General features: G+C 43.7%; 1 protein-coding gene across 1 annotated transcript; it reads left to right on the top strand.

Annotated features, from left to right (window-relative positions):
* Positions 1–4,357: 4,357 nt before the first annotated feature.
* Positions 4,358–19,576, top strand: CNDP2 (carnosine dipeptidase 2). The gene is made up of 12 exons (XM_075022874.1): positions 4,358–4,476; positions 7,036–7,125; positions 8,066–8,209; positions 10,698–10,860; positions 12,448–12,536; positions 13,432–13,632; positions 14,083–14,167; positions 14,737–14,897; positions 16,831–16,995; positions 17,526–17,667; positions 18,296–18,443; positions 18,873–19,576. The coding sequence occupies exons 2-12, from the start codon at positions 7,066–7,068 to the stop codon at positions 18,940–18,942; spliced, it is 1,428 nt and encodes a 475-aa protein (XP_074878975.1). The 5' UTR covers positions 4,358–4,476; positions 7,036–7,065; the 3' UTR covers positions 18,943–19,576.
* The last annotated feature ends 2,075 nt before the right edge of the window (positions 19,577–21,651 follow it).

Genomic DNA, 21,651 nt, shown 5'->3' with positions numbered 1-21,651 from the left:
AAGCTCTTTTACTTCATAAAGGTGCTCTGGGACCCTAAGTTGTTTTCATGAGGCCCACGATGCAGGTTGGTTATATGAAACACCCTACCTATCTTGTGAAGCACCTGGGAAAAACAGAGAAACCTAACCTCACGGAATCCCCTGGACATGCCAGCCTGACTACTGCACACCCACACGTGCAGAAGTCAACACACTTTGCCTTCTTGTGCATTTGAAAGTATGAAAGGAAGGAAGACCTTGCAAAAAATGTTATCTTGAAGCTTTCAAGTCATTACCCAGATTAGTGTATTTCAGGTAAGCGACGTTAATGGAGTCAAAATGTCCATATAGGTGAGCGTACATGGGTGTGATATAAATAGGACACACTTAAGTTTAGGAGGGGTTAAAGCAATCAGTGAGCAATTCCTTAAACATCAGCTGCAACCTGCCTATGCTAGTGCTTTAAATTTACTGTCACCAGTTCAAAAACTATTGTGTGCAGGAAAGCAAATAAATCCAACAAAGCTGCATTGTTCTGCAAATCTGTATATATAATCTTTCCTTTCAGTCTAGCAGTCCACCTCATGTACTGTGAGCACCCAATGTTTAGAAAGTTGGGCTTGTGACTCACCTAAGCAGAACCACGCAAAATAAAGAGGAGAAGGAGAAGTTGGAGCAAGAAATAGCAAGATAGGATAAAGAGGCTGACGACAACTAATTTTCAGCTTTTTATGTTTTTTCATTTTTTTCCCGTCAGAAGTGCAGTAAAGGAACTGCTGTGCATTTATCTCCCTCCAAGGAAAGGACAAAGAAATTGAGCAACGTGAGATTTTTAGATGCCATACACCTACATATAGGGACATGACCACCACTTGAAATTCATTTCAAAAGAAATGAGAGTGAGATTTTGTACATTTACTGTAGCGTCCGTAGAAGCTTTCTGTCCCGTTTCATGGTTTCACATGGAGTTTTTCAGTGAGGACGGCCACAGCTGTTAAGGCAATGGTATCTCTGTGGGTCTCCCACGGCCCGTGGCTCTCAGTCTGCAGCCGTCCTGCACAGCTGATTCACGCAGTTGTCCTCTCCTCAGACCAGAGCTTGGGTTTCAGGCCCCTCACCCCTCAGCTACTGCTTCAGGGGCCTCTTACACTCTACACCCTCATGATTCAAAAGCAATGACACAAGTATCTATGAAAGATTTCTTTAGAACAAAACCATTTCAAAGAGAACATATTAAAAAAAGAAATCGAACAGCTTAGATGTTAAGATAGCTTCACCTGGACTAGAGAAGGCCAAGCATCCGTATATTTTCTTTATAAAGTACCTTGCTTTGTCACCTTCTGTCCCTAAACCATTTATGATAAATGTGTCTTTCCCTACCCTTCTCCTCTGTTCCCAAAGGGTTTTTATGCATGCAGATATTCTTTTCACCTCCAAATTACCAGCCTTGTAAAACAAAACTGCATTTCCTTAAAGACAATTTCCAAGGCCCTCAAAGCTGATAATTGGGCCTGTTTTATCTTTCAAAAAAGTTGTTGTTGTTTTCACGTGGGTAAGCTACTGTGTGTTTTCTGTGGTTGTTCTTCACAGAATCCTTTGTGGATTTTAGATCAATAGGGGCTTGCAGAAAACTCTGATAATACAATACAAAATATTTTCACTGTATGCTTCCCTAATGCTTTTATATTTGGAGGAGGTTGTGTCCTTGATTTGTATTTTTGGTTTGTGGGGTTTGTTCTGCATATGGGAAAAAGGTACCAAGAATTACTTCCAGATAGGAACATGGGAACGGAAAGAGGTCACCAGGAATCATCCCATGTCATGTCAGTGTCCTGGTTTCAGCTGGGATAGAGCTAATTGTCTTCCTAGTAGCTGGTACAGTGCTATGTTTTGAGTTCAGTGTGAGAAGAATGTTGATAACACTGATGTTTTCAGTTGTTGCTCAGTAGTGTTTAGACTAATGTCAAGGATTTTTCAGCTTCTCATGCCCAGCCAGTGAGAAAGCTGGAGGGGCACAAGAAGTTGGGATGGGACACAGCCAGGGCAGCTGGCCCAAACTGGCCAACAGGGTATTCCATACCATGGGATGTCATGCACAGTATATAAACTGGGGGGAGTGGGGGTGGGGGGATCGCCGCTTGGGGACTAACTGGGTGTCAGTTGGCAGGTGGTGAGCAATTGCCCTGTGCATCGTTTGTACATTCCAGTCCTTTCATTATTACTGTTGTCATTTTATTAGTGTTACCATTATCATTATTAGTTTCTTCTTTTCTGTTCTATTAAACCATTCTTATCGCAGCCCACAAGTTTTACTTCTTTTCCCGATTTTCTCCCCCATCCCACTGGGTGGGGGGGGGGGGCAGTGAGTGAGTGGCCACATGGTGCTTAGTTGCTGGCTGGGGTTAAACCACAACAGTCACATAATACCTTTCATAAATGCAACAAACTGCTTTTTAGAAGCAGTTTCTTCTCCTTCTTTTAAAATCTTTTTCTTTCCTATTGCTCCCGGGCAAGGATTTTCCTAATACAAGTGTGGACAGAAACTTTATTCTAGTTTCTAAGCTCCGTTTGTCCCTGGGCGGTAGATTTGTCCATCTACTCTTCCACCAGCACAGAGCAGCGCCTGGTGTCGTGCTGCCAGGAGCTCCCCAGGGTCTGGGGGAGCCGGGAGCAGTGGGGGATTCCCACGGGGGTTTGTCGGGGCAGGACCTGGCAGCCAGGACCCGTCCCACCGCCCCAGCCAGGAGCCAGGCACGCTGGGAATCCCCAGCTCAGCACGGGGTAGCTCTGGCGGGGCCAAGCGCTGGCAGCCCAGCCAAAAGCAGCTCCCACAGGCATGGATGCCCTCAGGCCCTTACAGCCACTCTCCATAACTATTTTCCTCCCCCTTGTGCGTTAACCCCAGCCTGAAGCGTGCTTGCAAACCATGCCATTCCTCAGTCTTTTCTGTAGGTTACTTAGGTCAAATTCGGACGCCCAGAGACTCTGTATTTCTCTGACCGTCCGAGCGGCCCCCCAGAGACCCCCTGTTGTCGTTTCAGCTCAGGGTCGGTGGGTGACAGGAGCGGTGCCCGGCAGTCCACGTGGGACAACGCTCACCGCAGCCTTGCGCAAGGTCCCAGCACTTACCTCACCCCCCAGGCACCACCCAACCAGTTCCCAAATTATGTCGTTCTCTCCCACGGCAGCTCCCGGACCTCCCATGACCAGCTAGCATGCCCCGCTCCTTCTCACCCGTTTCCAGCTCATGCGCTCCCAGTTATCGAATTTCGTCTTGGTTTTGTTGCTGCGATCCTCAGGGTCATCACGCTGTTCCATTTTCCTTCTCTGTCCTGACTCCATCTCCCGGCCTCGTGCCCTCAGCAAATTTTATCACCACATTTCCTAATGTTTGTGGCACTGAGGACCACACTGCCCAACAAATTTGACCAACTGGTGAGTCTCCTCCCTCAGTACCAGTACCAGTAACCAGTAATGTGGGTAACAAATACTTTTACTACAGCCTGGGGCCAACCACCATTTTTACACTTCTTTTAAGAGTGCCCATAAACCAAATTTAATTACTAAATTATTATATCCACACACAGTTAACGGCTATATGTATCAGAGCTATTCAATTACTCATGAACAGAAGCAGCTTTAGTTGTTCCCATCTTTTAAGGCCTTGGCTCATTTAGGTCAGGTGCAGGGTAATAGCAATAGCCTTACCTGAACTTTTACCTTTCTGCACTTGGAATGACTCTGTGCCTTTCCAACATCATTAGGAGGTAAGGAAACCCTTCACTAGGTCATCTTCACTTTTGCATCTTACCGTTCATATTACACTTTCCTTTTCCAATCTGTCTAAATCACAGGTAAATCTATTTAATCTAGGAAAAGCACAAATGTAGGCAGGTGGTAAGGACAGTCCCATCTTTGGTTGGAGAAATTCAGTTGTCCAGACAGGCTCTCGCCAAGATCTCCCCAGTTACTCCCATATTATACTTTACTATATTCTCCCTTGCTATCTCCCCTATTACCTTTCATCATTCTCTCGTCTTATTTATGCCCTTGCTCATCACGTTCCACCGGAGAGTGGGAAGGTCGTTACCACTCGACCGCCTCGAGGGGATGCCCCCGGGCAGAAGGACCGACCACCGGGGCAGAAGGAAGGACAAACCACCGGGACAGAAGGAAGGAAGGACCGACCACCGGGACAGAAGGAAGGACCGACCACCGGGAACCCCCCCGCCCCCACCGGGACCCCGGGGGCGCCGTACCTCGGTGCGGCCGCTGGGCGGGGGGCGCTGGCCCCGCCCCGTTTTGCACCAAGCCCCGCCCCGTTTTACACCAAGCCCCGCCCCGGGGCCGCGCGAAACCGCCGGACCGCCTTCTCCTTGCTCGCCGATTGGCCGCCGCCGCGGCCCGCGGCGCGGGGCGGGGCCGGCGCGAGGGTTATTTAAGGCGCCGCGGCGGCAACCGGTGCCTGTCAGCGTGAGGCGGGACGGCGGGGACTGCGTGAGTGGCGGCGGGGCGGGGGGGGCCGGGCCGGGTCGGGTCGGGGCCTTTTCGCGTTGTGGTGGGCTGGCCCGGCCAGCCGGGCCCGGCCTTTCCGCCGGCCTCTGCTCCGCGGCCTTGCGGGGAGGCGCCGGGCCGGGCCTTGCCCGCTGTCCCGCGGTAGGAAGCGCCGGGCCGGCCGGCTCTGCCGGGACGCGGCAAGCGCCGTTGCTGCTTCTCAGAGGGAAGCTGCCGCTGCCCCCCCGCCCCGTCCCCTTCCCCGCGCTTGTTCTCTCTCCCCGTGAGCCTGGCCCTGTCCTCAGGAAACTGCGACGTGCCTCCCTCCAGCCCCGAGGCTCGCCTCTCTGGGGGCTGCGGTGAACTTTCCCTTCTGCTGCAAAACCTTGTGGAGTCCCAGATCTGACCTCTAGACCAACCTCAGCCCGAAGAGCGGGGCCTGTGATGTGGACGTGGGGTTGTATGTGGAGGGTGGCGAGTGCTCTGGGTTGGCTACAGACCTCTCTCTCCTAACTCGATTAAATGCTCTCGCCTGGGTACTAATTTTGCCTGTGGATAAGGAGAGCAAAGCTGTCACAGCATGCTGACAGTCCCTTGGGTTATCTTATTCCATAATGCAACTGTTACAGTGTTGTGAAAAGGTAGAACCCTGGACCCTCTTCTATGCAGGTAGGAAGGTTTCAGCTTTCCAGTCTGAGGGACCTACAGGAAATTCTAGCTCTGTTTTTAAGAGGGGAGGGGAAGTGGTATCCAGCCTTGTGCTGTGTGGTAAGCCGCATTTGCTTTTCCAAGTTTGAAGCTTTCTGGGGCAGACTTTTTTGCCACTCTGCAATGAGACTGGAGTGATTCAGTGCCCCTCTAATTTTTAAGAATATTTAACTATGTTTAAGGTGATACTTAAAGTAGTCCCTGACTCATCAGGTAGTCCGGATCTTGTTTATGTTGGCCAGAATATGTCTCCATGTAATATGTTGTATTTTGTGTCTGTGCTGTGAAGCTAGAGCCCTGATGTTGTATAGGAACTGGTTGAGTGAAGGGGAGGGTCAGATGTGCAGGGCTGATGCCTGTGTGCTGGGTTCTTTGAAAAGCTCCGGGTGAATCATGTCTGAGCTCTAACTGCATGTGAAGATGGTGGCTTTGTTAGGGAAACTAAGCTTCAGTTAGAAAGATTGCTTTAACTTGGTTATGTCTATATAGGCCTTTTGAAGGCATTCAACTTTCACCATTCATGACTATTGAAGAGAATGCTTGAGCTGTCTGGTGGTTTGAGGTGGTTCAAACTGATGCTTAAAACTCATTATCCAAATTTAAACTTGATGGATGCTGTAAATTAAATAGAAGCCATCTCCAGTGAGCAAAAGATTTTTGTATATCAGACATCAGTGATCTGTGTAAGTACAACCCTGCTTGAAAGAAAGTGCATTCTGTAAGTTTTCTGTAGGTTTGGGGTGGTCGGATGTGCTTGTATTGCAGTATGTTGTGTGGGACAACCTGCAGCTTGAAAGTATTCATTTCAGCTATGTAGAGTAGTCAGCTGTTCAAGAAATCCTAAGACAAAGTCAAATGCTTTAACAACTATCATACACTTGTCTTGTGACTTCCACATAAAAGTGGAAGAAAGGTTTAAAGGATCTGGCATAAAGCTGACTGAACAAAACACTGAATCACAGTAGTTGGTGTTGCTGAACATGCTTGTCCAGTGTATGACATGGACACTGGAGTTTTTCTCACGGTCCAGGCACTTGGATTTCAGAGACGTATTTGTAAAGCTCGTTTGTTTTCCTGGCTTAGAGGAGGTGCTGTATCTTTAGTTCTAACTTGAGAACTAAGTTTAAGCTTGTTGACTTTGTTGGTTGAGTGGACAGTATGTGTTTTTAATGTGGAGTTTGGACTCATAAGAAGGACAGAAAACTGAGGAGGGGAGAGGTCTTGGATTTTCTCACATGAACTTCAGTTGAAACTAAAACAAAACAAGGAAGTGGTAGCACTGAACTAGTCACTGACCATTTGTTCATGGCCTGCTGGGGCTGGTTTCTGTTCCTGTGGCTTAACTCTGAACTTGTTTGGGAAGGCTGAGTGGCAGCTTGGGTCTTTAAAGCTGGAGAAAGCATGGTTCTTAAGCTGCCTGCTTTTAACCTCCTTTGCAGAGCATAGTGTGGTCCTTTCTTGTACCTAGCTACTAGCATTCAAGCCTGTGGCACACTATTAGTTGAACTCTTATAATGAAATCTGTTCTTTGAAGTTGCATTTTATTTGAGTAACATTTTGCCTGTAGTTCTGCAGTGAAGTACATGACTTGATTGAAGTATCTCTATAGACAACCTTGCTTGGTTAACTTCCAAAGTTATTTTGGGAGGAGAGGCAGAAACAGTGGTGTTGAGATTAAATATACTTTTGTTTAGCCACTTCACTGTGTCATTTTGTGAGGGAGTGGCCTCAAGGTTTATATTAGCACAGCTTGGTGTGTGGCATGAGCAGTTGTAAGATGAAAGTCTTCTGTGGCTGCTTGATAACTGACTTGCTTCTTAAACCTGTGAGGGCTAAATAACTTTTCTGTCACAGAATCTTCAGCAGCACTGTTCTGGTCAGAAAATGTCTGCTCTTGAAACCCTCTTTAAATACATTGATGAACACCAGGATGTCTATATTCAGGTAAGTTTTCTTTGAGTTTTGTCCTGCAGCACAGACAGCTATGGGATATTAAAAGTTAGGTGGTCAACTTCAAGCTTGTTGTTACACCTATATAATATGTCCAATAATAGAGTAATGCCAAGTAATTGGGGAGAGGGGGGAGCAGGCAGGAAGTGTGACTGACTTCAGTCAAGCCAGAAAACTTTTTCTTAGGTTTGGGCACAGTTCTGTTCAAAGACCTAAATCTCCATAGTAGATTTATTAGGAAATGCTCTATTACTGTATAATGCAAGCAATGACTTATTTAGAGGTAAAAGAAGTTTGACACTGGTTCCTGAATGCTGAATTGGGTACTGTCTTTCCCTTTTGGAGGTGGGAGAGGAAAAATATAAACAAGGCTGGAATAAAGCTTTCTCATATGAAACTGTTCATGTTGGGGTACAGAGGGACAGGTTGCCTTCTGTATTTTGCTGTTTAGCCTGCTATTGAATTTCACCTTGTATTGCAATCCCTTTCACCTGTGAAGGAATCAGTGGTATAGCACTGTAAACTCTCAGGCAAGAACTATGCCAACCTGACTTCTGCCAGTTGCTCTTGCTGATCTTGTATGGGGGAAAAAGCTGAAGTCTCAAGGATGTTAGCTGGTTCTGGATACTTAAAGAATGGCAACCAGAAAGGCACAATATGTGCAGGCTGTCATACTCTGAAGTTTATGTTACGTATCTGTAGTCTTTGTGCTACACTGCAGGGCCAACTGTAAGGAAGTGAGGTTTTAGAGAGCTTTTGAGTGTAGTATTAATGGTTAGAGTACTCCTTTGAGCAGAGGACAGAGCTGATTTGCCTCAAGTTTAAGCTTGACTAAAACAGTATTAGTTGAATTGCAAGGTGTTGTATTTGTACAGTGCCTCCCATGCTGTAATTCCTGTGTAGTAAAACCTTTAGCTTTTCTGTCTTTCTGTAGCGGCTGGCTCAATGGGTGGCAATCCAGAGTGTGTCAGCATGGCCGGAGAAGAGGGCTGAAATCAGACGCATGATGGAGGTTGCTGCGAAGGATATTGAGCAACTGGGAGGCACAACTAAACTTATGGATATTGGGAAACAAAAGGTATGTGAGCATCTCCATGTCAATTTAGTAGAAATCTCTTTAGAAGACAAGGTGTTTTGTATTAGGAGGTGCTGGCTTCTTATGATCCCAGTAAGAAAGGCACTTAGACTCCATAAAGTATCATTTAAAATGCTGTTTGTTAGAGATACCATTATAAAGAAAGAGGCTAGTATAAATAATCTTATGTCCCTTCAGATACTGGGAACCCCAAGCTGTGCAGTATCTAGTGGGCATCCAATCAGTGTGCAGCATGCTGTGCAGACCCCATTCATGGAAATGTTATCCCATTTTATTTATTCAGGCTGTTTGACATCCAAACAGAAGGGATATCCACATGAGAACTTCTTGCTGCACTTTTAGATAAAGACAAGGACATGCAGGTGGTATAATCACTAGTACCAAGTGGGAACTGCCTGCAAGCTACAGTCAACGGGCTAAGTTTATCCTGCAGCCCAAGGATACGCACAGCACAACACAGGCAGGAAGGCCAAGCTGTATGTGCAGCATAGCACAGCACAGGCTTGGGTAAACTCAGGCTAACTATGTGGATTACTAATTCCCTGATGTCTGATGATTTTCTGGTCAGAATCCCCACACAAGGGTCTTGTGGGTAGGGGTCTAGAAAGGCAGTAACCTGTTGGGGTGTGGGATAATATCTTGCCACACAGTCTGAGTGTCCTGTTAAAACCTTTGTTTATAAAGTAAACCTTGGGATCCAGATCAGTTAAGCATGTTGTATTACATTTTGGACTGTGTATTACATGTATTTTAAATACTTTTCTAACTGAACATGGACAGAGCACCTGCAAACAAATGTTAGATGTTTTTAACAGCAGGCTGGTGTTGGACCCTAGGTCCATAGACTCTAAAGATATTGACTGAAGTTTCAATAAGTCTTCCAAAAGACTTTTAGGCTTTTCCAGAAGTGTTATATTTGTCACAAGATTGCACTGCTCCCTTACCAGATACAGAAGGATCCTTAATAGCTGAAAATAAGAAGGGGACACATCCTATCTGGACTGCTTTTCACCTGAGAAATGTGTGTGCTTGTGAATGATAATTTCATCCTAGGGAACTTGATATGGTCCTCCTTTGAAGTGCCTAGTCACTACATGTCACAGAATAAGATGCATACCAAAATTGTTAGACTAGTATTTGGATAGTGGCATTCAAAATCCTGTTGTACTGGAGTGTTTGCTAGTTTTAGATGATCGTCATTGTAATTGGTCCTAATGACTGCTGAGTGAAATCTATGTATATCGGGGCTCTCTGAGCAGTTCTTGCTTTTGGCAACTGGAATACACTTGTTCGTAGCACTACAGGTCCCAGCAGGGAAGCAGCTGACTTCATGTGCCCTCTTGGGAGGGAATCTGTAGGATAATTCTAGCTCTGCTACAACCTACAGCCTAAAATCCCATCAAAAGTGTTTCAGTTAGTTCAGAGACTAACTTGTTCCTTTCATCAGTGTAATTTTCTGGGGGCAAGAACTGATTTTAAAGACTTTATTACAAGTAACACTTCTATTTAAAAAACTCTTGCAGCTAGATTAAAGTTAACTTTAGTATTTAGTTTTATATTAAGTATAGACAAAACTAGTCTGTATTATGTCCTTTATTGATATAGCAGCAATGTACAATGTAAAGCAACTGGTGATCTTGTCTGATCTAACTTAGGTTACTGCTGCACAGCAGTTTGTACTGTGTACTGATTACTGTAAGTGTAATAATGCTTTAATTGCTTTGAACTGCAGCTGGCCAAGGACCATGTAACCTGTTGATAAAAAATTGGAGCTTGGAGCCCATATGAGCAAAAAGTCAAAGCTGATCTTGATCTCCAGTGTCTAGGAGTATGTTCTCACTGGAAGGGAAATACATGCTGACTGAGAATAGCATGTGATAATTGCTTATGGGGTATTCCAAAGAACTAGGCTGAGTTCAACTCTTGAACCAAGTTCATCAGCACTACCCTGCCCTTTGCTTAACAGCATAGGCTGGTATAGGGAAATACAGCTGTTATGCTGATCTTATTTGGGTGTAGGCATGTGTTATATACTCAGTGATACTGTCAGGAAATTTTTGTCTAGAGCTGTACTGTGGACAGGATGAAAGTGCAGTGACAAGCAATGCAGCAATATTGAATGGAGTTTATCACATGCTTAGGTCAGCATTAGATATGGCAGTTTGGCATGGAGACAGCTTGCTCTGCTGAAATTTGATGTAGGACTTACTTTAAAGCTAACAGTTCTGAGTGGCTTGGAACACGTTGACTATTACTGGGCCTTGTCAGGAAACTTACTGGCATGGTGCTGTCATGCCTTCATTGGGACACAGCTTCTGGCAATCAGTTAGGTAGCTTAGTTTTGTTTAGCTGTCTATGCCCCTAATCTCAAACTCTATAATGTTAAAGTAATTGATTCATCTGATAAACATGTGGCACTGTGGCACTGACATTCCACATTAGAATAAAACTTCTTGTCTCCTATTTCTAGCTGCCTGATGGATCAGAGATCCCTCTACCGCCAATTGTTCTGGGAATACTTGGCTCAGATCCACGCAAAAAGACAGTGTGTGTATATGGTCACCTGGACGTTCAACCAGCAGCACTAGAGGATGGCTGGGATAGTGAGCCCTTCACACTGGTAGAAAGAGAAGGTAAGACTGGTGAACTTCACAAACTGAACACTTCTTTAATGAGTATGGTATTTCTCAACTGGTCTAAGGTTGTATACCCTTGACTGGAAGGAGGAGGGGCAGTAAGAACAGATATGGGTGTTTGTTTAATACTGTTGAGAAAATACACAGGAGGGGAAAGTGGTAAGCAAGTAGACCTGCAACATCTCAGATGCTTTCAGGGCTTGTTTACTTTTCTGATAGTCTAGGCTGTATTTATCTGCATGTATCTTCCTTGTAGCAAAGTCTTAACTGCTGCCTTCCATGGTAAAAATTTGTTGCCAGAAAGCTTTTTAGAACTAGTTTCTTGTGCTGTTCACAACTTGCAGCCTGTAAGGTCATGTCAGACTGCAGGGATTTTGAACCACTACAGGGGACAAACACTCAACACAGCTTATGCCTGGAGACAGGAGTGGTACAGCATCCTCCCTGGGTTGCCTTGTGGTTGTGTACTGTGTTACAATGAGTACTGCGGAAGCTGTGTTTTACAGAGCTAGTGCCCACACAGGTGTACCTCTCCCAAAACTGGGGAATAAGGAAATTGTGCAGTAACTCCTGTTGAAACAACACATCGCCAGTAGCTAAGAGGAGACTAAAACTTTCACTTCTGTTGAAAGCTGGTGCTACCAACACCCTCTTGTTTCATTTGCTCAGTGTTGGGTGTCAAAAGTCACATGAATAGAAGGCCATTAACCATTCTTGTTGCGTAAGTGTTAATCATTGCCAAGAAAAGATGTATCTGTGGTAACTAGTATTTCTACTTGGGCACCTGGTCATAGGCAGCACAGTCCAAGTTATTAAATTGGATTATCTCATCTGATAGTAAGAGCTAGACTTGTCTCAGGCTGTGGCTTAATCCTGTGCAGCTTGGCAGTGTAAGAGGCATATTTACTAATGGTTCCTTACCTTGCAAGCTGTCTGGCCTGTTCTGTCACTGTGGTTACACCTAGTGCTTAGGGGTTGTAGCCACAGCTTTGATTGCAGTGATACCTGCCTCTACTGTGATCCCACGTGCTGCATTTCCTGGGACCTTCCCTGTAGCCTGTAAAACTTGTCTGACTAAAGCCCTTTCTGGGGAGATTCACTTTTATCTGGAGAATCCAGAGAAGTGATTGGTCGCTAGCTACTGAATTCTTACTCTTCAAACAAAGAATTACTGAATTGAAGCTAATACTGGGTAGGTTTCTGTTAAAAGGAGGTATCTTGTTTCTATACCCTTACAGCTGTGTTTGTAGAAAATGATATTGTGAAGGATATGGGAATGACATAGCCCAATGCAGTTACATCTTTTCCAGGCTTATGTTCAGCCCCTGTCCAGGGAGCAGCTGGGGGAAGAGGTGGGGTAGCTCTGGAACTGGGAGAACTATTGCAGTCCTGTACCTATCCCACTTGCATGGGTGTATGAAGCAGGATGTAAAACTGCTACTTCAGAAGAATCAGAAATGAAAGTTAATGTAAGCAGGGCTAAAAAGCTTATCCAAAAAGATGTTTTCTCCTGCAGGTACCAGATGACTGAAGCTTCATCCTAATTTTTCTCAACACCAGTCACTTTGTATCATGTTTCTACAGGAAAGCTGTATGGGCGAGGATCAACAGATGACAAAGGTCCAGTGCTTGCCTGGCTGAATGCCTTGGAGGCTTATAAACAAACTAACCAGGTGTGTGCCCAAAATGTATCCTGCTTTTTTACATATAGCTGACTCTAGCAGTAAATGTTATCCAAACCACAAACCCTTGTGAGGCAAGCCTGCTTATTCAGCTGATGGGAGGAATGATGCAATAGTCCTGTGAAATCCCTGATGTCCCAGTAGGGTTGAGCTGACTTGCTGACAAGTTAATCTTGTAGATGCTTGGATTGGACTTTAAACCTTTTTGCTCTAACAAAATGTGTAGAAAGGAAAATACATATGCAAGCATCTGGAGCAGGAGAAATAATCAAATGTGATCACTTTCATGTAAGGATGTCAAATTAGCTTGGCCTTTAGCAAAGCTTAATGTCTCACTGCCACTGAACTCTAAGAGGAGATTAATTTAGTAACACTAAACTGGGAGCTTTGCTGTTTCTGTTCAAGAAGTGTAATCAGAAATAGCTTAGGGTGTCTGCTTTATCTTGCAAGACAAATTACTATTACTTGTTAGAAGAATTACCAGTTCTCAAGTGCTGTCAAGGCATAGAACATGGTAGACTGGATAGACAGTAGCTCTGTCTCTCCTACTGTCATGCGATTTCTGTGGCTACTACTAGTTTTCCTAGCCCTGTGACTTACCTTTTGGCAACAGATTTCTGCTGCATTCCCACAGTTAAGAGGATTGGGAACAAGTTGTTCTAAAGCTTAGTTAAAACTTTTTTGAAGAGTTTGAATTCCAGCAAATGAAGGGTGGTATAAGCGCAGTCCAAACTTTGTAATACTTTGTGTATAATTAACAAATTCCACTGTCATGGAACTAATTTACCCATGTCTATTATTCTTTGTACGTGACATGAAAATTACTGATTGTTGGAGTCCAATGTTTTCACATACTTAAATCTGTTCTTGTTTTTCACTTTCAAAGGAGTTTCCAGTAAATGTTAAGTTCTGCCTAGAGGGTATGGAAGAATCGGGATCTGAAGGCCTTGATGAACTCATTTTTTCTCAGAGAGAGACTTTCTTCAAAGATGTGGATTATGTTTGCATTTCTGATAACTACTGGCTAGGCAAGAAGAAGCCTTGTATCACCTATGGCTTGAGGGGTATCTGCTACTACTTCATAGAGGTAAGTGCTGAAATACAGTGGAAAACCAGTATGAAACTGAATTTTCTACTCGAGTTGTAGCTTTTTCTCATGCCAATAGCTTTTCTTCAGAAAAGGTGAAACTGATGACTTCAGTAGAACAGTTTCTACTAATAAGCAAGATAAGCCAGCACCTTCACTGAAGGATTATCTCATGGCATAGATATCTTCATGCAGATATTTCCTTGAGTGCAGGAAGAGATGTCACCACGGAAGTCCCTGAGGTTGGGGCAGTCAGTACTAAGGGCTTGTACTCAACAGAGCAGTAAAAAGCATATCTGCTTTAATGTGCTACAACTGAGCGGTCTGGGTTCAGAAACAGATGCATTCCCAAAATATGTGCAACAAAAAGCTAGGATAAAAGTCTCTTCTGTGCATTTGACAGTATCTTCATGCTAAAATTAACCTGATTCTTAATTTACTTCAAACCAGGTGGAATGTAGTGACAAAGACCTTCACTCTGGAGTTTATGGTGGTTCAGTACATGAGGCCATGACAGATCTCATTACGCTAATGGGTAAGCAAAAGCAGGTTTCACTGACTGCATCTAAAATGGGAGTAAGAGCCATTAAAGCATGAGTGAGTTTGCAGTGAGGGGGATTCTTAAGGGCTGCTTATACTAGTGAAGCAATGACCAACGAAATAGTGCTTGTCAGGTATGCAAGGCTGATGGCTTAGATACAGAAAAAAGATGAAGGTCTTGCCCGGAAGTTCTCGATCTACTTCAGCTTCCCCTAAAATCTTGCTGCAAACTTGTAAGCTAATTAAATCAGCTCATTTTTTCAAACTCTTGTATGGATGCCACACTGAACTCCTTGGGAATACTGCCTTCAAACAGCCAGCTAAACATGTAGCAGTAGAATTACAGTTGCAAGGAAGTGCACATTTTGACATTTTGGAGAGCAGTAAATTCCATAGGTGCCTTCCATGCTCAGTGGTACAGGCTGTGGGAGGTAAAGATCAGAATTTCATTACATTTAGAGTTTTCAGAAGGCAAAGACTTATATTTCCCGTTGATAGTGTTCCCAGCAATGACATACTGTTTCTTCTGCTTGAATCCTGATATTAGGTGCTTCTTGTTTACAGGTTCTCTTATAGACAAGAAAGGGAAAATCCTCATCCCAGGCATTAATGAAGCAGTGGCACCTGTTACTGATGAGGAGCTGGCACTATATGGGAAGATTGATTTTGACCTGGAAGAATATGCAAAAGATGTAGGAGCAACAAAACTATTGCATGATACAAAGGTATACTCTACTCCTCTCTATCCTGGTTAGCTGTGTTAGTTCAAGCTATCTATATTAGTAGAAGACAGAAACAAGCTTCTGTGTATGTTTGTGTAGTAGTATTGTGTAATTTAGGCAGAGAATTCATCTGTCTTTAAAATGGTGAGATTGCCTTGAAGATAACTTTACCTATTGTACAGTTGACTGTATACTTAACACTCGCAGTTCCTCTGCAAAGAGTTAGGTGCTTGGAAACTTAGTCTAGGTTAAAGGCATATTTAAGGCAAGCAGTCTAGATAACTTTAAATTGGCTCCTTAGTCTATAAGTAGCATTTCAAAGTTGTACAGAACTTTCTTTACCTACTGCTGTTCTCTTAATGCTGGATAAGAATTGCTAGCACTTTTCTAGAGGTCAGATACCACATCTGACATACCATAAAGCATCTGATTTTCTACATCTGTAGGAAGTTCAGTGGGTTACCAGAAATATAGTTGGTCATAGAGATGACTTCTCATATAGGTGAGAAAACAGCTTGAGATCTAGCTGTGATGAACTTAAGGTTGACATACTTAACACCTTCCTACACCTGGCAAGCAAGGACTGTTTTGTAGCCATGAACTAGGCAGCTGCCCAAATCTTTGAACAGGCTCAAGTTCAATAAACTCATGTCTGATCTTCTCGAGTCTCCATCTTGGGAGCTCTCCAAAAGAATGCTTTTAACAGCATTGAATCTTGCAAGGTATAGGTATTACTAACTTTAAAGCATTAAACCCTAGATGTAAATACATCTATCATAAAAAGCAGAAACAAGCATTGTAAAAGACAGGTTTGCATGTGAGAGGTCTGTCTTCTGTCCTAGTACTGTCAGGAGGAGACTTCACACAACTTGGGTATGAGTAACAGTTTTATATCCTCAACCTTGTCTTTACATGTTCAGGTTTGTATCAACTGGGAGCATGCAGACTTCCTTTTTTTTAGCCTTTTCTTATAAGGTAATGATGAAATATAGCTTATAATGAGGAGCTGGCCAGATGCTTTTTATGTATGATACTGAACTAAAGCTGTTCAGTATTTGCTAGACCCAAGGGAGTTCCAACTAAGCTGCAGGCATGCAAGAAGGGTCTTGGGGCTAAGGAGAGAGATGGTGGAGAAGGCTGTAATCTCCAAGTGAGAAACAGTGTGCTTGAGAGATTTGAAATGTGACAGTTAAATTTGCTTTGAGAGATGATTAGAGGCAGATTGTACATGGAACAAAACAAACTGTTAACATAAAGGCCATAATTTCCAAGTCTCTTGAGTCTCTACAGTGAACTTCAGGTTTGAGATACTGTAGCTGTCTATAGAGGACACAAATGTGTTGAATTCCAGTATCCAGTGTACTGAACAGCTGTGTCCAAGGCAACAAGGAGGAAATGCAGAAGTGTATCTGAAAAAGCCAATAGTGCTTACTCTAATCAACCCAGAGTTGGGTCAGTTTAATACAATTGATGATATAAAAGCAGGAACACACTGTATGCCTCAGTCTGCACAGTGGTGAGGCTTTTAGAAAAGTTGTGATCTTCATAAGCATGTGACTCAGTGATGAAGGCACCTGCCTGACTTGAGGCAGTGGGGACCAGAGCTTCCAAAGCACTTCCTACACACTGTGTTTGAGCACCTTAATGGTATTTATGTCCTTGTCAGAAGCAGACTGGTCATGTTCCATAGAACTAGGAGAAAGCCAAACTAGAGTTACTGAATCTCTTAAGGTGCTGAAAACCCAGCTGTTGTACCAACATTTGTGCTTAATGGGAGTAACAGCTTCTGCTTATAACAGTGGTCTTGAATGAGCTGCATTGTCTGTAGGAGAAAGCACTGTTTCTTGCAAAGTCTTTATTACGTTGAAGAAATTATAACTTTGGGGAACACTGTCAAATGTCACGTAACCTTGCATCTTTCCCTTTGCCTCTGCAGAGAGATATCCTTATGCATAGGTGGAGATATCCTTCCTTGTCTCTTCATGGAATTGAAGGAGCCTTCTCAGCCTCTGGAGCTAAGACTGTGATTCCTAGGAAAGTGATTGGCAAGTTCTCAATCCGGCTTGTGCCAAACATGACTCCTGAAGAAGTAACAAAACACGTATGTTGAGATGGATTGATGGTCTCAAAACAACTAGTGTCTCTAAACTTCTCCTGTTCTGCATGCCTGGGCAAAGAATATTTCTGGTTTCTAAAGCAGTTCTGGTTATTTACTCTGTTACCATCTTCCCTGTTCTGCACCTCAACTCAGATAATTGAGAGAATTCCTGTATGGTCCCACACTGGACCATTGTGGCCTGGCTATTCAATTTCTCTCAAATAACGCAAAGAAAGGGCTCAGGAGTAAATGCTAAATTAATTGTAGGGCACTTGGATTGCCCAAAGTGCATATTCAAAAGCATAAGTGTTTGACATATTGGCTAACTGTTCTACAGTATACTGTTAACTTGCCTAAAGAAGGTACTCTCTCTTCAGAGCAGAGTTACATGGGAATAATATGAAGTAATAGGAAGGAAAGTATTGCTGCACAGTAGTAGTGACCTGCAAGTCCCTAAGATGCTTTTAGTATACAGTCTTTACCAGTGTTCATACAAATGCTAACAGTAGATAACTCTTCAATCTTTCTTACAGGTTGAAGACTATGTGAGCAAAAAGTTTGCAGAGCTGCAGAGCCCCAACAAATTCAGAGTATACTTAGGCCATGGTGGAAAACCCTGGGTGTCAGACTTCAACCATCCCCACTACATGGCTGGTAGGAAGGCCATGAAGACAGGTCAGTAGGTTTTCCACTTGGCACTGGGAGGACTAAAAACCTCTTGTTCTAGCACCTCAAGAAACACTGAGGAGGTCATGTTTGCAGTGTTCTGCACTTACAGAATAAGCTTGGCTCAGTAAGGAAGCATGTTGTGCGCAATCCTTAAACTCAAGTCTGAGGTACAGGAAGGAAGGAAACTTGATATCAAGCTAATTCCTACTACACTGGAACAAGTCCATTGGTATGGTGCTGCTTTTGCATAAGGGTGAGACTGACAGTTCAGATCACTTGGCCAAAGCCCTCAAAATTTAGTCATCTTAGCATCCTTCTTAATCAGTTATGCTAGGACAACTAGATTGTGTAGGGCAACTAGAGCAAATCCAACTTCTGTGTTGGAGTACAAACAGGCTTTCAGATGAAGTGTTATTTGTGTAACTGACCTTCAAAAGTGACAGTACTCCAGCACTACATCTGGGAGACAAATGCCACAATTCTGCAACCTATGTGGTCTGGCTGATTAAAATGGAGCAAGATTTGGTCAGCACGTGGTGCAGAAGTGGCTGGTACTTGATTGCTTAAGCAGCAGTAAGGATCTGTATTGGAAAAACAAATACAATTCCAAACTGACTAGAATGTCACTTTGTAGTTTTTGGAGTTGAACCAGACCTGACGAGGGAGGGAGGAAGCATTCCTGTTACCCTTACTTTTCAAGAAGCAACAGGCAAGAATGTCATGCTGCTTCCTGTTGGAGCTGCAGATGATGGTGCCCACTCTCAAAATGAGAAGCTAAATAGGTAAGAGAACATTTATCCCTGTGCCAGGCTGAGTTTACTGCTGGTCTTGGCATGTGTTATGAAAAGGAGCAAGAAGAATTGGGCTTTTGCTTTTCTCAAAGTCTCTGGAAGGCAAAGTGTTGTTTTTCCCTAGTGGAGGATGATTGGGTGGGTAACTGGTCTGTAGCTGAATCTTGATCCAATTACTGCTTCTAGTTTTATACACTTGAAATCAGAAGCAGTTTTTATACTTTGGTCTCCAAGCTTGGCTACTCTCCCCTACCCCAAGGGTGGCATTTCTCGTGCCAGAGGAGATTCCAGGGAGGTTGGCAGTAGTACCTGGTGCCTGTAGCATCTCTTGCCTGCATAGGACTGCTACTGCAAAATGCACAGCTACTAGAAATACAGCTCAAGCTAAGACAATGCTAATGGAAGCTATCTTCTTCCCAGGTACAACTACATCCAAGGGGTGAAGATGCTTGGTGCATACCTCTATGAAGTCTCCCAGCTGAAGGACTAAGACACCTTACCTTCTGGCTCATGGATCAGAAGTCTGAATTTTCTTAAATGTCATCAATTACCAAGTCTTACATGGCTCCCCTTTTTACCAACACTCCACTGCTTTGGTGGGGGAGAGGGAAGCATGCAGTTCCACTTGACAAAGAACACTGTATACCAAAAATATTTCTTTAAATGCTTACTTCAAATGACACAGACTATTCTTTATCTGGCCAGCAGTCCTGAACTGCATCTTTGTCCCCTCTGTGTCACTTCAAAGTTGTGGTTTGCTGTATCCATCTACTTTTCCTGTAAAGTAGGAAGAATGGTTTGCTCTCAATTGTTTAAGCAGCCACATGAGTTGCAGAACTGCTAGCCAAGTTTAAGGTTCTTATTCCTGGATATGTCCTGGAAGTAGTCAAAGTGACAGATTATAGGGCTATACTGGAATGTGTTCAAGCTGTAGTGAGGCATCTGTCTTGCTGACTCAGTGATTTGGAAGAGCAGTTTGTCTCTTACAGTTTATACCTGCCTGCAGGTTTCAGTTTACAGTGAATTAGGTTGTAACAAAATTCACTGTGGTAATGACTACTGGCCATCTTTTTGTAAAGCTACCTTTGTACACCCTGAAAAGGACAATAAATAATCATGCTCTAGAGTTTGGCTCTTGGTCTCTAAGGATTAAATAGTGACTTGGGAGGGAAAGCAACTTCAGGTAACTTGAGAGGAACTCTTCTATGGTTACAGAGGCAGGAGAGCAACATGGCTACACAGACTGTACTTCCTGGGAATCCAAATTTTTATTCCTTAGGCTCTGGCTCCATAACGGCTTGTTGACTTGAAGCAGATGTTGCTAAATCCTGCTCTCCTGAGAGAAAACAAGCTCAGAAAATGTTCCATTTTGGCTCTGTAAACCAGGTCCTCACACTGTAGCACAACTGATGATACTGCAAGGGAGTGGGTGGAATTTGTAGGCATAAGTGGGGAGAGAAGAGCATCACTCATTGCAACTACTGACTGACATTCAACTTCCAGCTGTCTTTTGGAAACATTCAACTGCAACACTTCTGGTTTTACGTCAAAAAAAAAAACAAACCCTCTTAAATGTGTGCTAATCTGAACTGGATTTGGCTCAGTGTTTGTGAATTCCCTGACCAGTGCTAGCAGGCTAAGCTAGGTAAGTATATCAGGTGATGATGCTTTGCTCTGAGAAGTGCCTGAGAGCACAGAGCAGTCCTGTAGTCTGACAAATAGGTGAGCAGCATGTGATGCTTCCTGCCTTGGGGGGCAGAAGGCAAGAGTGTCTTTGGTTTTCACTGTTGCTTGATCTAGAGTCTTAATACTGGATGGCTCTTGGGTCAAGGAGGAGTCTTCTGTTCTCACTGTGAAGCTTCTCTGCCTTGTTTGTTTTGTTGTTTGGTTTGTCATGGAAGCTGATGGCTGGAAATAACCTGGTACCATTAAACTTTGCACTTACAGCTGGGTACAGCCTGAGACCCATGTCAGATGCCTGTGTTGGTACTTGCTAGCACCAAGCATCTGCACAAACACTGGGTAGTGGGCTGCCAGGTTCTCACCTTTCGGTGACAGTGGAACTACCCTGATACAGCATGTGGCCTGTACGTAGGACAAGACTGGCATGCCTGAATATTTGAAGGTCATCTGTGTGCTGAGATCAATTAGTTATACAGGATAACTAGTCCTAGCAGTCTGTGTCTAAAGCAGCTTCAGTTACTGAAATGACACCTCAGACTTCTCTAAATGGGGTAACTTACACAAAAAGACAATTCCCTGGCTGTTGGTGAATTCATATTGCTAATTTTCTATCAATTTGAAAAGCATCAAAACTTAAAAGAATCTATTTCCTGGACTTAGGCAATCCTAGTTTCTCACAATATCAAGAAAGCTTATGTGGGGAGTAAGGAAGCTGATAATGTCATGAACTATGTTCAGAAAATGAGTGTGTCTGTAGTTGTCCTATTTAATTTGTAAGTAATTTCTTGACAATCACTTAATTGTCCAAGTTCTGCACTCAAGACACTGCATCAGATCCTGCACTTCCTGAATAAGTACAGCATGGCAGAGTTGTGAAGGACGTCCAAAGCAGGAGAAAGTGTGTTAAGGGGTTTGTAGAAGAGGCTGGGAAGTAGATCCTATTGCATAGACAGCAGAAATATTTTGGCATGGGGTGAGTGCCAGAGCCCTGTGAAAAGGAGATTAAAATGGGACTTTGGCCTGAGCAAAATGCAGGGGCCTATTTAAGCATACAGGAGTAAGTTGCTGAAGTAATGGCTCCTTTATGAGATTAGTGCGGTTTCGGGTTTGTTTAGGTGTATAATTTTAAAGCTGGAAATAGTCAGTATCTGTTACTTTGCTACAGTGGAGCTTGCTTTAGCTGTAACCTCCCTTGTCCCCACCTAAGGTCACTACAAAAGCAGTAGTGCTTGGCCTGAATGAACAACACAGGCAAAAAGGACTAGTGGTGCCAGCTCCTTTCTGTAGCCTGGCTGCTTCAGAGCTGACTCCTTGAAGACTTCTAGAAAACTAGTATCTGATGCAGAGGTCTGGTTTGCTGCATCTTGGGATGGCTGTGCATCACATGAAGTTTGCTTAGCCCAATCTGTTAGAATAGCAGCACTGTCATACACTACAGGTGACAAAGTGTGAGCTAAACACAAAAACCAAAATGTATCAGTGAAGCACAGAACCTCGCAGCACCATCTGCTGGGTG

Source organism: Buteo buteo, chromosome 3 (assembly GCF_964188355.1).
Source record: "Buteo buteo chromosome 3, bButBut1.hap1.1, whole genome shotgun sequence".
Lineage (NCBI taxonomy): Eukaryota > Metazoa > Chordata > Aves > Accipitriformes > Accipitridae > Buteo > Buteo buteo.
This window is presented reverse-complemented; position numbering and strand designations above follow the sequence as displayed.